This window comes from Varroa destructor, unplaced genomic scaffold (genome assembly GCF_002443255.2).
Source record: "Varroa destructor unplaced genomic scaffold, Vdes_3.0 BEIS01000006.1, whole genome shotgun sequence".
Taxonomy (NCBI): domain Eukaryota; kingdom Metazoa; phylum Arthropoda; class Arachnida; order Mesostigmata; family Varroidae; genus Varroa; species Varroa destructor.
This window is the reverse complement of record NW_019211459.1, coordinates 24,500,406-24,513,958: the sequence shown is the minus strand read 5'-3', so window position 1 is coordinate 24,513,958 and position 13,553 is coordinate 24,500,406. Positions and strand designations below refer to the sequence as shown.

Here is a 13,553-nt window from a genome sequence, read left to right as displayed (position 1 = left end):
ATTGTATTTCTCCAGCTGACTGATTCCGTCATTTGTCAGTTGCTGCTATTTCCGTTGAATAGAAACAGTCTAATAACTTTTCTGGTGTCCCCGAAGACGTCATTCGCTCAATCGGTGATATTTGTTTAAATATTTACCTGTCGCATTTATTATCTAATTAGCCGAGCAAGTGATCTCGTCTTGTAGCCTAAAGCGGGCTAGAATTAATGCGCAAATCTGCCGCTGATGGCGCTACCCGTATCTAGATTGGAGACGGCCCTATGATACCCACACCAGCCAACACATTTTCTTCAGCTCCACATCATAATGCTAATATTAAACGATTTTGGATTTTGACGTTTTTTTTTTTTTGTTATCTATCTATAATAAAGACGCAATCTGTTGTAATAAATGTGCACATTTAGCCATTTCGGCATAACCAAATCGAAGATTTCTAAATTGTGTATGCTTATTGAAGACGCATCTTTACTGAATGAGTAATTCGAACTGTAAAAGAAGTCATTCTTCTGGCGGTCCATTTTAAGGTGACAATGAATTGTCAATTTTAAACATACGTAGTATTTTTGAAAAAGGAAAACCTCACTGCCCCTCCGGACGCTATGGCAACCGAGCGAAATCGATTAAGTCTTCCTGTATGTCAACACAGAATTCCTGAAAGTTGTAGCTTTTACGTTCTAGTTAAAATAAGAGGACTCTATGAACTCGTGCTTCGTTTTGCTCTGTTCCCCTTGGCTCCAATGGATGAATATACTATATTGAACTAGAATAGAGAATATATACTCATTTTTCAGGACCAACGAAATATTCTTAACAATCAGTTGGCTACAGATTGCTTAGCATGGCTGGATATCAAAAAACAATAATGATATTGATACCATAGATCGCTTCAAGCCTTCCCAATCATTACATTTTTCGTAAGCAAAGCTCTTAATTCAGTAATTACCTCATTATCCAAAAATCTGAAACATTGATCTTTGAATCGATTACTAATTAGATGAACGTCTGATTCCTTCTGTACTAGCAATCGTTCCTTGTTATTTTCAGCCTGTGTCGACGGATACCTTATATTCAACAAAGCTTATTATCATTAAAATGTAAGGTCGAATTTTTCCATTCTACCAGACCTACTAGACGTAGGCGTAGGCCTATAGCGTATTTGTAGCCCTCTAAGCGAACCTATTTTAACTATATTTAATAGCTGTGCTATGCATAAGACGTCCAATACTCTGCGCGATGCTCGATACTAACGCTTAATAGAGATACCCAGACGTGATGAATTTTGTTGGTCTTCTGTTTGTCTTGGATGTCTAGTCGTTCGTCCCTTCGTCTACCCTTTGGTTTACATATATCGTAACGTTTTCAGGGCATAGTCACAGCAACTTTGCCGTGGGACTAAACCCTTGCGTCACCGCTGCTTCTGTTGGCCTCGTTGAAGCGCGCCTTCTTCGGCTTTACGGACGGACCTGAGGCAAACGGCAGCGGGGGTCGGCAGGAAGGCTTTGAGGGATGCATTCCCCGTTGCCTGGATGAGGATTTCCATGCATCCGCAGGGGGGCAGTGCAGGCGCTGGGAGATGGTGGCGGTAGGGCTTGGTGGGGCAGATTGGGGTCTGGAAGGGCTAGATGTGAGCGTGCCAGGGAAATCCGGGTGGGGGAAAAGAGGACACCAAATAGGGCTGAGTTGATGCCGTCTCGAAAGTAGGCGTGGCCTGGTGGTGGCGTAGGCAAGGAGTCGTTCCTCGTTGAGGCGCCCCATGTGTAAAAGTCTGTATGAGGTTTTGTCTGCTTGTGCCCGGCTGTCTGTGTATATTACTCGTCGCCAAAACTGCCGTTCACCTACTCCTAGTCGTTGAAGGCCCAACTGACTGTGTGTTGTGTGGCGGCTGTTATAAGCTTTGTAGGCCTGCTGGAGCAGGAGCTCACTCGCTGCAACCCTTTCCCGGCTAGTAGGCACCAGAGCAACCCCAGGCCAGGATCCGCCAGGGCACACACAGAAGCCTGCTTTTGCATGTTGCCGCCTGCTAGGACCCCGCGAGAAGCCTCTCGTCTGTCTTAATTGCCAACGACGAGGATAGAAGAGGCGGCGGCGGCGGCAACAGCAGCAGCAGCAAGCAGTGCCACCGCCGAATCGTAGCTACTGCTGCTGTTCCAGCGATCGCTGGCCGACTAGGCTTGCCGGTAAAACGCCTGTCTACCAGTTGGCCAACCCCGCCTGTATATCGTTCCATCCCGTGCTCTTCCCCTCAGAATGAGCGGCACACGTTGATTGCCTCCGGGGCGAACGATCGATGCCAAAAAAGCCTCCGCCCCCCCACCCGCCAGCTAACCCATACTTGTACATTACAATGCAAAAGCTCCTACTGCAACATGCCATTGGCTTATCAGTAGGACAAAGAAAAGTTATGACTACTCGTACTGTGAGCTGGTGCCTGATAAAGCCTGTACATCGCTTGGGAATACTTGAGCGGTTGGAGTCATCTTGATGGCCAAAGATTTGCGCCGTTGCTGAAAACCATTTACGGTAGATTTATATTGAATCGAGTATGGGGGGGATAGGCAATTAGTTCGGCTAAATTTGGCACCAGAGTTTGTAAAGAAAATGCGGTTCACGTCGGCACCTTTACACCAATTCCGCCATGTATTTTTGTTGTTGTTTTTGTTATTGCTGTCGCTCCAGATATGCTTCATTTTGACACAGCTGGCAACAGCGGAAGTTTCCTCAATGTGTTTAACTCTTCACATTTGTCTTCTTCGATCTAGACGTTACTTCGCAGCTATTTCCAGTCCAAGTTTGTAACTTGCTTTTGCTCGGTCTGGTGTGCGCACAATGAAAACAACAATAGTTAACCGAGCTGTCCTATTAGGCACAATCTTATCTTTTCATACTGTCGTTGACTACTTCTGTTGTAGACGACAAGCCATAAATGAGCGTAGCAACAACATGGAGTTAAATTAGAAAGACGTCATTCCTGATTTGCATTTTTTATCTGGCCCTAATCTGAATGTGACACACACTTAAAAACATAACGGACTTTTGCGATTGTTCCTTTGCTCGTTGTTGACGCTGCTTCACTGTTAACATACGGCCTTTACGGTAGTTTACGCGACCGACAAACTTTCCGGCGAGAACAACTTCAAAAGAACTGCTCGTCTTCCTGCTAAAGGCAATCTCCGACTTATTTCGTGACATATTACATCCCGCAGTGTGTCGTAAGTAGTACGCGCCACTCAGGACTAGACTACTCTTTCTCATTAAGTGCTGCAACATGCCTTTGCTGTTAACTTGTCTCGTCCATTCAACGTTTCACCTTCGTTATGGCCGCGTTACGTCATAAGGTATCGACCAATAAGAAGCTCATGAATCTTCGACTGGTAGCCCGCTGAAGGTCCGGCTGAGCACAAGGGAACAAAAGAGGAGGAAAAGGAGAGAGTGAGAGCACTTGTGGGAATCGGCTCCTCTTGATCGCTGGTTCCGCTTAGGAGTACGGGCCTTGGCACGCAAGCGGTTTTTGGCGCGTTTTTTGGCCTTCCGTTAGACACAGGCCTCACCCTCCCGGCGGTGCCGGCAATGGCAGGCCGAGCAAAAGTCGTACAACACAAGACGCAAGTTGCAAAAGCAGACAGAGTAAAGTAGGAAGAAGAGCACTATACAGCATCGCACCGGTAACTTTAGTGACGGGCTCTCACTACGTTCCAGTGAATACAGAGCCGTCGCTCACCATATAGTGAAAACGCCCTGCTGGCAGAGGTGCGAGTAGTGGGCCTCCACCCCGATGGCTAGCCCGGTTCCTGCCGACTCTTGCGATGATCGAGGTTAGTGTAGGCCAGGGTAGGCCCTGGTAGGCCAAGCCAAGCCGGCAGCGAGCTGCCTGTTGGTTGGTTGATCGGCCAGAGAACGCCAGGACGGCCGCGGCTGCTACTGCCGCCTACAGCGAACGCAAGCTCCGGCGCACGGGGCGGTGAAACGGGCCGCTGCAGAGGCTGCTGCTGCAAGGGCTGACGGGTGATGGCGCTGGTCATATAGCCAACCCAAATAAGCGTGTAGGCAAACGATGGCGAATCTAACACAAATGGATGGCTATGTTGGAGCAGGACAGCTGTAGGACGACTGTAAGACAATAACACACATAAATATTATGTGAAAAAAAAACGGAACCTCTACCGCAGCTAAATCAAGCTGACAAACAGATTCAACTAGTAAAAGTTACCATACTCCATATGTTACGCCGTCGGCTGCAACATTCAGCCGGGCTGCAAAGCTGCCTAGGACGCTTTAACCAGTGCTGTAACGGTAATCTCTCTGAGGAAAGGGGTCGCGCGCGCGTACAGTCACAACAACTGTTTCGCTACTGGCGTCTTGTAATCAGCATCAGGCGGCAGTTGGTTACGGAGAAGAAGATAGCGGTCAGAATTGACTGGGGCGGCCAGGCAGGGCTATGCACTAGACACAGCAATAGAAACGACGGCATTCGGTTGTCTGCTGTCTGTGTGTGTATCGTGTGTTTGTATGTCTGACTCCGTGCCTCTGTGGTTTGCTGAGCGCCGGGCTACTTCGTTGCTTGCCTGATAGCGGGGTGTCTGAGTGCCTGTCTGGGTGCCTGGGAGGGACGGTGCTCGGCTGGTGGAGAGGGAGAGAGACTCCGGCCCGCAGCAGCGCCGCTGGGGGCGGAGCTAGCTTACTGGGAGAGATGCATTTTTGCCTATAGTGAAGAGTAGCGTGTGTTGTAGAGAGAGTCTTTTTTGTTGTTTTTTGCTTCTCGTTCGGCTCGCTCACACGCACAATGGCCAACGTGAGGAGGTCGTTTGCTCCGAGCCGCGCGTTCTGAGCCTGAGTCTCCAACGCCACCTCTGCCAACAGTAAGACCAGCACGGCCTACCGCCACTCGCTGCCGTCAGCAGCAACACAGGCCTGCACGGTACCTGCGCCTATCGAACAAACGAGCGAACCTGCTGCCGAACAAATAGATGGTCAGCGACGTGTGGGCTACTAGCTTTTCCTTTGATGAGAAATCGAGAGTCGGCAGAGACGACTGAACGATACGGGTCCAGTTAAAGACAAGTGCATCAAGATACGTAAAACTGTGAATATCTTCAGCTGGACGCTGTCGATTGCCGCCAATAGCATGACGACAATAGCTGCTAGGTGCGAACAGACATCTACGAAAAATGCAGCATGCTCATCTAACCACCAGACTTAGAGTTAGTCGACCGCCGGTGTGTCAGGACACCGGGTGTATTCGAAAACGTCAACGACGATAGCCATGTGCGTAGGTTTATTGAATTATTGAAACAATAACATCGTGAGTGTGTGGAGTGTATCATAACAGCAGTCATCATGGTTAGAACGATAACGTGGCTTGCACGCAAATCATCGTGTCTGGCGTGACTTGACGTGTGTTAGGTAGGTGAAGGAGAACAGACAAATAGTGAGTTGGAGAGAAGCACAGGAAGAACAAGCACGACAGGAAAAAAGCCAGCAACGTAGTTCCAAAACAATTCGAAGCATATTTTACAGTCACTGTCGTATCGCAGCTTGGAGAGGGATGACATACCCCTAATTGTGACACCAGTGTGCCCTGTCACAGATTCTAGAGTAAACCCTATCTCTATGGCTGGAGTTCCGTGTCCATTTATTTATGAGTAGGCTGTACTATTATTCGATGTTGGGCGTCAGAAGCAGCATTAACAACAGTAAAGACGGCAATGTGGAAACTACTAGCCGCGTAAGGCTAGCCGTGGGCGCGTGACGATGTTTCGGAGTAACTTAACGAAGCGATAGAGGAAAAAAAACGCAAAACGTGCGCTTGTTGATACCCGACTTCAGTGGTTGCCACAGGAAACTACCGCGCCCCCGAAGCCGGTCTTGCTGTAAGTTAACAACGGAGTCTGTCCGTCTGGCCGAGTTGTGTGTTTTGTTGTGACGCTACTCGCGCGCAAGACAATATGCTACCAATACCATCGCTTTTACTCTGGCTGCTTCCGAAGCTGCTTTTTCTGTACTGTCTTTTCGTACCGTACGTCTGCGTTGCCGACAGAGACGACTTCGTACATATGTAACCACATAACGCTTGCTTGTCGACGTTTAATGTCTATAACAGAGAGAGAAACAAAGCAATATTTTATCATCGGAATAACATATGATATAGACGTTGACGGAATTGGATAACGACGAACGATTCCCATGTCGTTCGGTGACGAGATTCGTATCCGTCTGTTGGGAAAGCAGTATTGGCAATGTGAAACTCGTCGGGACTAACTCCCAAATGTTGCGAACGCCACTAACCGGAATAACGGCTAAAAACAGCTGTGCATTACTCTTTCATTGGCATAAAGAAGCACCAAGAGTAAAAGCATTAAAATAGGGAGGCACCGCATGATTGCACGTGACATACATTCCACAAGCAGTGCTTGTTGTGAGGGGAACCAAGCACCCCTTTGTCGTTTTGGATTGATCTACCGTCGAGCCTATCTGACCTGCCATCCAGGATCGATCGGTCGAACAAATCAGCTCTGTGCTTTATGACTAATTACTTATTACTCAATACGTATACCGTAGAAGTGCGTGTGCAATTTACTAGGAACTATGCACCTCGTCAAGGGTCTCTTTGTTGTGTGCGCGATTTTGTGTATGCTTGGTGATCTATGACGTAGCAGTGCGCATTTTGTCGTAGTGTGTCACCTCCGTCAAGTCAACCCACGTCTACTTATCACTTCATAATCATTAGCGCTAAGCTGTAGTGGACTAGCGTCGGGGATCGGGGCTTTCGCCCCTCGGGGAATAGGGGAAACAACAATAGTCAGTCTGTAGGCGTGTAGTGAAATCATAGCCGGGAAATGTCGACTTGCGGCTTCATGGAAGCTTGCGGGTCGACTGCGGGCTCCCTAGGATGCTCCGTGGTCCAAGACCGTACCGGCATACCTTCCCCACATACCCCGCACCCTTTGCATCACCCCCAATCATTGTTTAGTCAAAATGACAGCAGCAGTAACGGCGGTAGCCACGCCGCACTCTCGCATAGCTCTAAGCTCGGTTATACCGCGTATCACAGTCTGGGACCGCCAGGTCCTCCAGTGAGTCCATTGGGGGGCAGTTTGAGCAGCCTCGGACTGGGAAGTCTCGTCGGAGGAGGCCAACAGCACAGCCATCTCGTGAGTGGCCTAAGTCCCCTCCGGCTAAATGGTGGTATGCCGAGTCTAGACCATCCCACCGCAGATTTATCGGTGGGGGGACCGCCAACACCTTCATCATCTCTGGGAGGGGACAGTTCGCTCTCAGGAGGTGTCAGCACCAGTCAACAGCAGGTATCACAAGGCCCCCTCAACGCTGGGGGAAATGGTAACGGCTCGATCGGCAGTGGAGCCAGTTCGCCTACAGGTGGACCTCAATCGAACGAGGGGTCGGGAAGCGGCAATCAACTTAAGTCGTCACTGGGCACTCCCGTAATCTCCCTACAGAAGCTCAAGTCGTTTCTATCAAACCACAAGATACTTTCGACGTTACCAAATCAACAGCAGCAACAACATCAAGCACAACAGCAGCAGCAACAACAATCACAACAACAACAACAACAAAAGCAACAATCACAACAGCAGCAGCAGCTCGCGTCTAGCGGTAGCCTCAGCCTTAACCCATTGAGTCCACAATCAGTACAACAGCAACAGCAGCAGCAGTCACAGCAGCAAAATGGCGCTCCAGGAGGGGGTCAAGGACCCCAAGGGACTCCGGGTGGTACTCATAGTCCGCTCGGATCCGCTGGTCAGGGTCACCTGCAAATGCAAGGGCTTTCCCCACAACAGCAACCGCACGGCCACTCACAAAGCAACAGTAGTTCGAACCATACGTCGCTGATGTCTTCTGGTGAGTGTCGAGTTGATTTGGAGTAATGAAAATGGCGCTCCTGATAAACAACGAGACTCAATATAGTATTATGGTATAGGATAGGTTACAGGAAGCTGAACAGACAAGATGACCGACAAGAAGACTTAGCTTCAAGTCTAGCAATTTGCCAGGGTTAGATTCGTATAAACTATCGGCGTAACAGCTAAATTTTTTAAAAATAAAACAGATTTGTTACAAAAATTGTGAAAATGCAAGCAGTCGTATCTTAAAATGCTATCCTGTAAAAATATAAGCATTTTCAGCGTTTACCAGTAGCCTTTTTCGAATGTTTCCTTCACTTTCCTTTGAAAAATTTAGTCTATTTCGTGTTGTAGGAGCTCTGGAGTAACAACTACTCAGAACGTTAATCTGTACGTAATTATGACCCGCTTCATAATTTATGGGAGTGCTATTCCTTCAATCGAACGCCCTCTGACTAAATTTATACTGTGTGGCGTTTTTCACTAGCTGATCCACCTGTTTTTAGCGCTACTTCATCAGTGACAGAGTTCAAACAACAGTTTTTTCCAATTTTTTTTTATGGTTAAAAAAAGTTCATCGAAAAAAATAGGCTATCCACTCAAGGTAGTGAAGTGGCGTGCGCGACTCATGCAGTCGGCTATCGCCCATTCATGGGAAGAAGAAATTTGTAATCTCATAGTAGGATTTGCACAATGGACGGAACGGGTCGCAAACGACTGCTGCGAGAACCGGTTTCAGATACGATCAGACTCAGGCACTCGATTCAGGTTTTTTTTTTCGCTTTTTACTATAACCAGGAATGGTAGTTGAACATTTTTGCTGATTTATTTGGTCACGCGTTGGACCAATAGGCGCACACGAGTTTTGCGTAGAAGGAGCAATTATGAACCAAAACGCAAGTGTTACATAAAAATAACGACTGTCCCCGCTTGGAAAACACCATAGAGAAGGACCCCCTTTATCAATTTTGCGTATATATATAATGTATGTATTTTCCAACAAAGCAAAAATAATCCCTGATGCAAAATCTCTAATTATGTTTAAAGTTGGTTCGCTGTATGCCAACCCGCTAGGGTTGACTTAGGGAATTCTGTCACGTACGGGGGTCTAGCAGTATTCTATATATCTGATTGTCTACAGACAACACAAGCATGAACCTTGTGTCAATTAAAAGGGAACCAATTGTTTATAGATAACGAAGGTGTACCTGTCACGCGCTCACTGTATAGATTGTGGTCGTACTTTCGCTACCGAATTATTTGAAATTCTAAAACAAGATATTTATATCTTGCAATAAATCTTCCGATGTCTCTATTTTGACTGCAGCAAAGCTTTGTTTACGAAGAAGTATGATAGTATATGCAATATAACAAATATAGCAGCTTTCAAAAAAATAATACTAACCGAGCTCTGGTGAATTGGTTAAAGTCCATTGTTTCAAGCTATTGTTACATACAAACAGTCATACAAAAAAATTATATAAGGACTGCTAAGAACATAAATTTTACCTCGTTCTTGTTAATTTCCATTATTTTCTTTCTTTGCCGTAGACAATCTAGGTAACGTGTTCCTCACCTCCCTATATGTGGCAGTTCTTCGCGATGTTTTCCCCTTACCGCACCCTACTAACGGTATAGTGGAATGCGGATGGGTCTACCCGCTTGGCTCAGTGCATACTCGTTGACGTCGGAGTTCTGGCTGGAGCATTAGACAAGTACAAACTCGTAGTTGGGGTGTGTCCCCGCGACGTAAGACCACCCCTTTGTCTGTTCTTGCTATTAACCTCCCTTCGGTTGAAGGCTCTGCCATCGACAATTTTTCATGTCACGATTTCATTCGATCCCTTATGCTGTCACAAACGCGCGCTTTATGCTTCTTAACACAGGTTACTATGTTCTACGAAACGTGTGCCATCACTTTTCAGTGTAGAAAGCATCTTTCGCTCTTGTCCTTTTGTGACTAGGCAGCACACCCTCGCAGTGAGAAAGAAAAAGAGAGGTAGGTCTGGGAGGCCCATCGTCAATATCAGTTTCTTCCATTGGTCTCCAACTTCACAGACTTGGAATTGTGCCCTTCGTAACGAACGATAGCCTGTCAATACGTAGACAGCAAGGATGAACGCGGAGCTCTGTTGTCGCTAAGAACGCTTTGGAATATCTATCAACTCTCGTTAATGAGGAGATTCAGCAGCGACGGTCTCGTTATTGTTTTGCCATATGCATCCACTACTTTACCCAACCAGTTCGTTGCTGATAGCAACAAGAGCAGCAGCAAAACTAGCACCGGCAATGTAATCGTACCAATCGCCAATATTAGCAGTTGTTGCTTTCGTTTTGTGTGGCTGCTGCTCTACGCACCGTCGCTCGCTCAATGGTTGGAGCTCGGTGCTCCGTACCTCGCATCTTCCTTGCTGGCTTTCAGCAAGCCGATGCCGTACTGCTTGTCAAGAGTGCTAGTGCTGGCCAGATTTCACGAGCTGTTCTATTCGAAAGAAGATTTCGTCAAGCCAGCACGCCACCGCATCGATGGAGTTGGACTAGCAGCAAAAGCAAGAGCTGGAACCGCGCCCGAGCTTGGCCGAGAAGGTTGAGGAGGTGGAGGACGCGTACCTCGATCGCCGCTGGTGGAACCCAGCCGCCCGCCTGATGCCTGTCTGCTACCGACCTGTCCGCCACTGAAGCTATGACTCACTGGACTAGTTGTGAGCGACAGTGGTCCAGCTGAAGTAGTATCAGCAGCAGGAACAACAGCCAACAATGCCTTACCGCTCTATAGCTAGAGTTGGGTAGGAGCAAAGTCTCTCTTTTTCTCTCGTTTTCGGGGTAGTTGCGTCCCATCGTTTACTTTGCTTTTGCTAGTCGCGCACCCGATGCGGCTGAGGGCTGCAGCTCTTCGCGGCGAAAAAGGGACCGCGTTGTTTCTGTTGCCTGAGCCCCAGGCTGTGCGTCCGGGATAATTCCACCACTACTACAATTAGTACTACTCCTCGAGCGGGGGGAGGGGTGGAGGCGGCTAGACTCAGCTGGGGTTGATCCTCGCACCTCAGCGTTAGTGAAGTCGTGTTGCTACCGGTGAGTCGGCAAAGGGGGCTCCAACCGAAGTTAAGGGAACGCCCGTGGAGCTGGCCGACCAAATACACGGAGACCCGATCCAGCATTAGAGTTCATAAGCTGCGCTCCTTCTTCTTTCTTTTTCTATCAGTTGTGTACGCTTAGATACACAGCGAGTGGGAAGAAGTGTTAGGACAAAGCTAAGACGATGGAGAAGTGTCGACTGAGTTGAAGTGATGTAACGTGTCCTAGAGCAACATGACTCTCATGGTTTTACCTTACATATCCTTACCTTTACCGGCTGCGTTAAAGCCGTTTGTCAACTTATTCCGAATACATTGGTCCAGACGTACGCATCGAAAGGTTCGATGAGGGAGGACCGGCAAGCACTGCAGTAATAATGGTTACAGCAGTAGTCGTGTAAATAGCCCAAGAGCGGACGATCGGGAAAACGACCAGTTACTGGCGATCATATAACAGAGAAAGTATGAGATACTGTTCCTCACTCCATATAGGAAAAAAATTACGGCCTGGATAGGCCACGGCCAAAGGGACGTACTGGACATAGCGGCCTGGGAGCAGTGCACCGAGCGGCCAGGAGATAGTCCTCTTAAGAGGAGCAAACGGCTTCGGAAAGCGGAGAACCTCTCTTCATTGAGTGCACTTAGTCTGGATGAAAGGGACTGGGGTAACACACAAATCCCCCATTGGTGTGTTGATTTTGTGCAAACCAGCCCGAGGTCCACTAGAACGAATCGACTGGGCAGTCGACGAACGACGCTTGATGGATCGGGTGCTAGCAAAAAATAATATTTGAATTGATCGAGATGTGAAGAAGCAATTGAAAAGGAATCACCACGGTGGTCGGCAGTAGATGGCCAAGTGGCCCAATCCGTTCGTCACCATGAGAGGCGTTGCTAGAAAAACAAGGAGCTTGCGGAGATAGGCAGACCTGATAATAGGTTGAGTCGGGGATCGGAGCGCACATTGGTGCTTACATAACGGGCCCTGGCCGAATCAGTCTCGTCTCGCTCCCAGGAATCGGATCAGCGACAGCTCCGTAGAAAAGAATGGGTTGCCCAAGAGTCACTTGCGAGTGGAAGCTATAAAGCTATTTTTGGGGATAAGAACGACGTTAAGCGAAAAAGATTCTCTTCAATAACTATAACGATAAACGAAATTATCATATTCTACACACGGGGAATAGTAAGATCGCTTGTACGCCAAGCCGTATTGACAAACTTAGTTCACATCAAGGCGACTCTATTTGAACTTTAAGTATGTTATTGTTTTTTTTTTTTTTTTTTTTTTAAAGATTAATAACAAGTCTTTTTCGTAACCTGTAGAAAGTACATTGCCTCTTCTTGATCTTGGGGATCGTCGGAAAGTAACTGTTCCCCCAACCTTATGGCAAGCATCCAAAGGTGGGTTAATTTAAGTAGAAGTTAATGGTATTTATCCATTCTATGACACAGTTGTTTGCTTAGGTTATACTTGAATTCTCATGCTGTGTCCACCTGGATATTAGGCGTCAAACCTACCTGAAAGATTTGATTTAGATACACTAACGGCGATGTATCATAGCGTGCTTTTCTATTTCGTCTTCATAATTAATGCACACATGACCAAATAAACTTTCGTTGTCGTCTTCGAACGGTTCAGTTAGGAAAGGCATCGCCCCGTGGTCCTATTTTCAGAACGCGAGTGGTTTTGCCATACGATTTATATTAGTGAGCCTCCTGCGAACCCCATGGTGGAACAGGGGTCTTGCTACGGAGGGGTAGATTAATACAAAGATAGATAAGAATCGACCAGCGGCCGGAGAGCCGTCACGCATTGTTGATGCTGGCGCGACATGAACTAATTCAACTGATAATCGATGAACGGTCGGTTCAATTGTAACGCTTCTCCTGTTGCTTATTAATAACAGCAACAATGTAGGCTCTAGTTGCAGCAGAACGAAGACTTTATGAGAAAGCCTAAACAGGAGCGCTTCAATGCTAGAAAAAAAAAAAAAACAAAAACAAAAAATACAACCCCTTTTCGATGCTATAATATTCCACTAGAATATTAAGAATTTCCTTATATAGACGCTGCATAGTCAATCGATATCGCTAGCAGTAAACCGCTTCGGAGATCTACTGGAAATGAACTTTCTATTTATCTATAATAGGCATACCAGGGGGTTTGTCGGCAACGTTTCCATGGTATATTATGGTTCAGCACTGGTATTGTCGTTATTACTACTGTGTCACATAGAATTTCAACATAAATGTTAGCTAGTTAGGGTCTTAGTAGATAACAAGCCATGTTCATATTTGAGCGTTCATATAGAAGCTTAGTTTGGACGCTCTCGATTGCTTCTGATCGGAAAGATCGTCAATTCGCAATCCGTGAAGCCAATCAGACTACACTACGTGGCGCAAGTACTCTTATGACGATACTGACGGTAAAACAACATAATAAAAATGTGTGTTTAACTTTTGCTGGTCACCCGCTGTAAAGTCAGCCGTGCATGCTCCAGCTGAACACATATAGCGAACTGGGCAAAATCTATAGGTAAGAGGACTTCATGTCTCTGAAGACACGAGCCCATCTGGGTAAATCAAACACAATATCCGCGTCTAATGTCGCTCCGACGAC

General features: G+C 47.1%; 1 protein-coding gene across 3 annotated transcripts in view; it reads left to right on the top strand.

Moving 5' to 3' along the window:
* Positions 1–13,553, top strand: part of LOC111253356 (uncharacterized) — a 174,282-nt gene that overhangs the window by 120,529 nt on the left and 40,200 nt on the right. For 2 of the 3 annotated variants that reach the window (XR_015330726.1, XM_022812624.2), the window contains exon 1: positions 4,737–7,857. The exons of the other annotated variant lie outside the window; for it this stretch is intronic. Coding sequence is in view for 1 of the 2 variants with exons in the window: in XM_022812624.2 (XP_022668359.1) it covers positions 6,834–7,857 (1,024 nt within the window). In the remaining variant the exon portion in view is untranslated. Of the gene's footprint in view, positions 1–4,736; positions 7,858–13,553 lie in introns of those variants that run through there. 3 annotated transcript variants of the gene reach the window in all.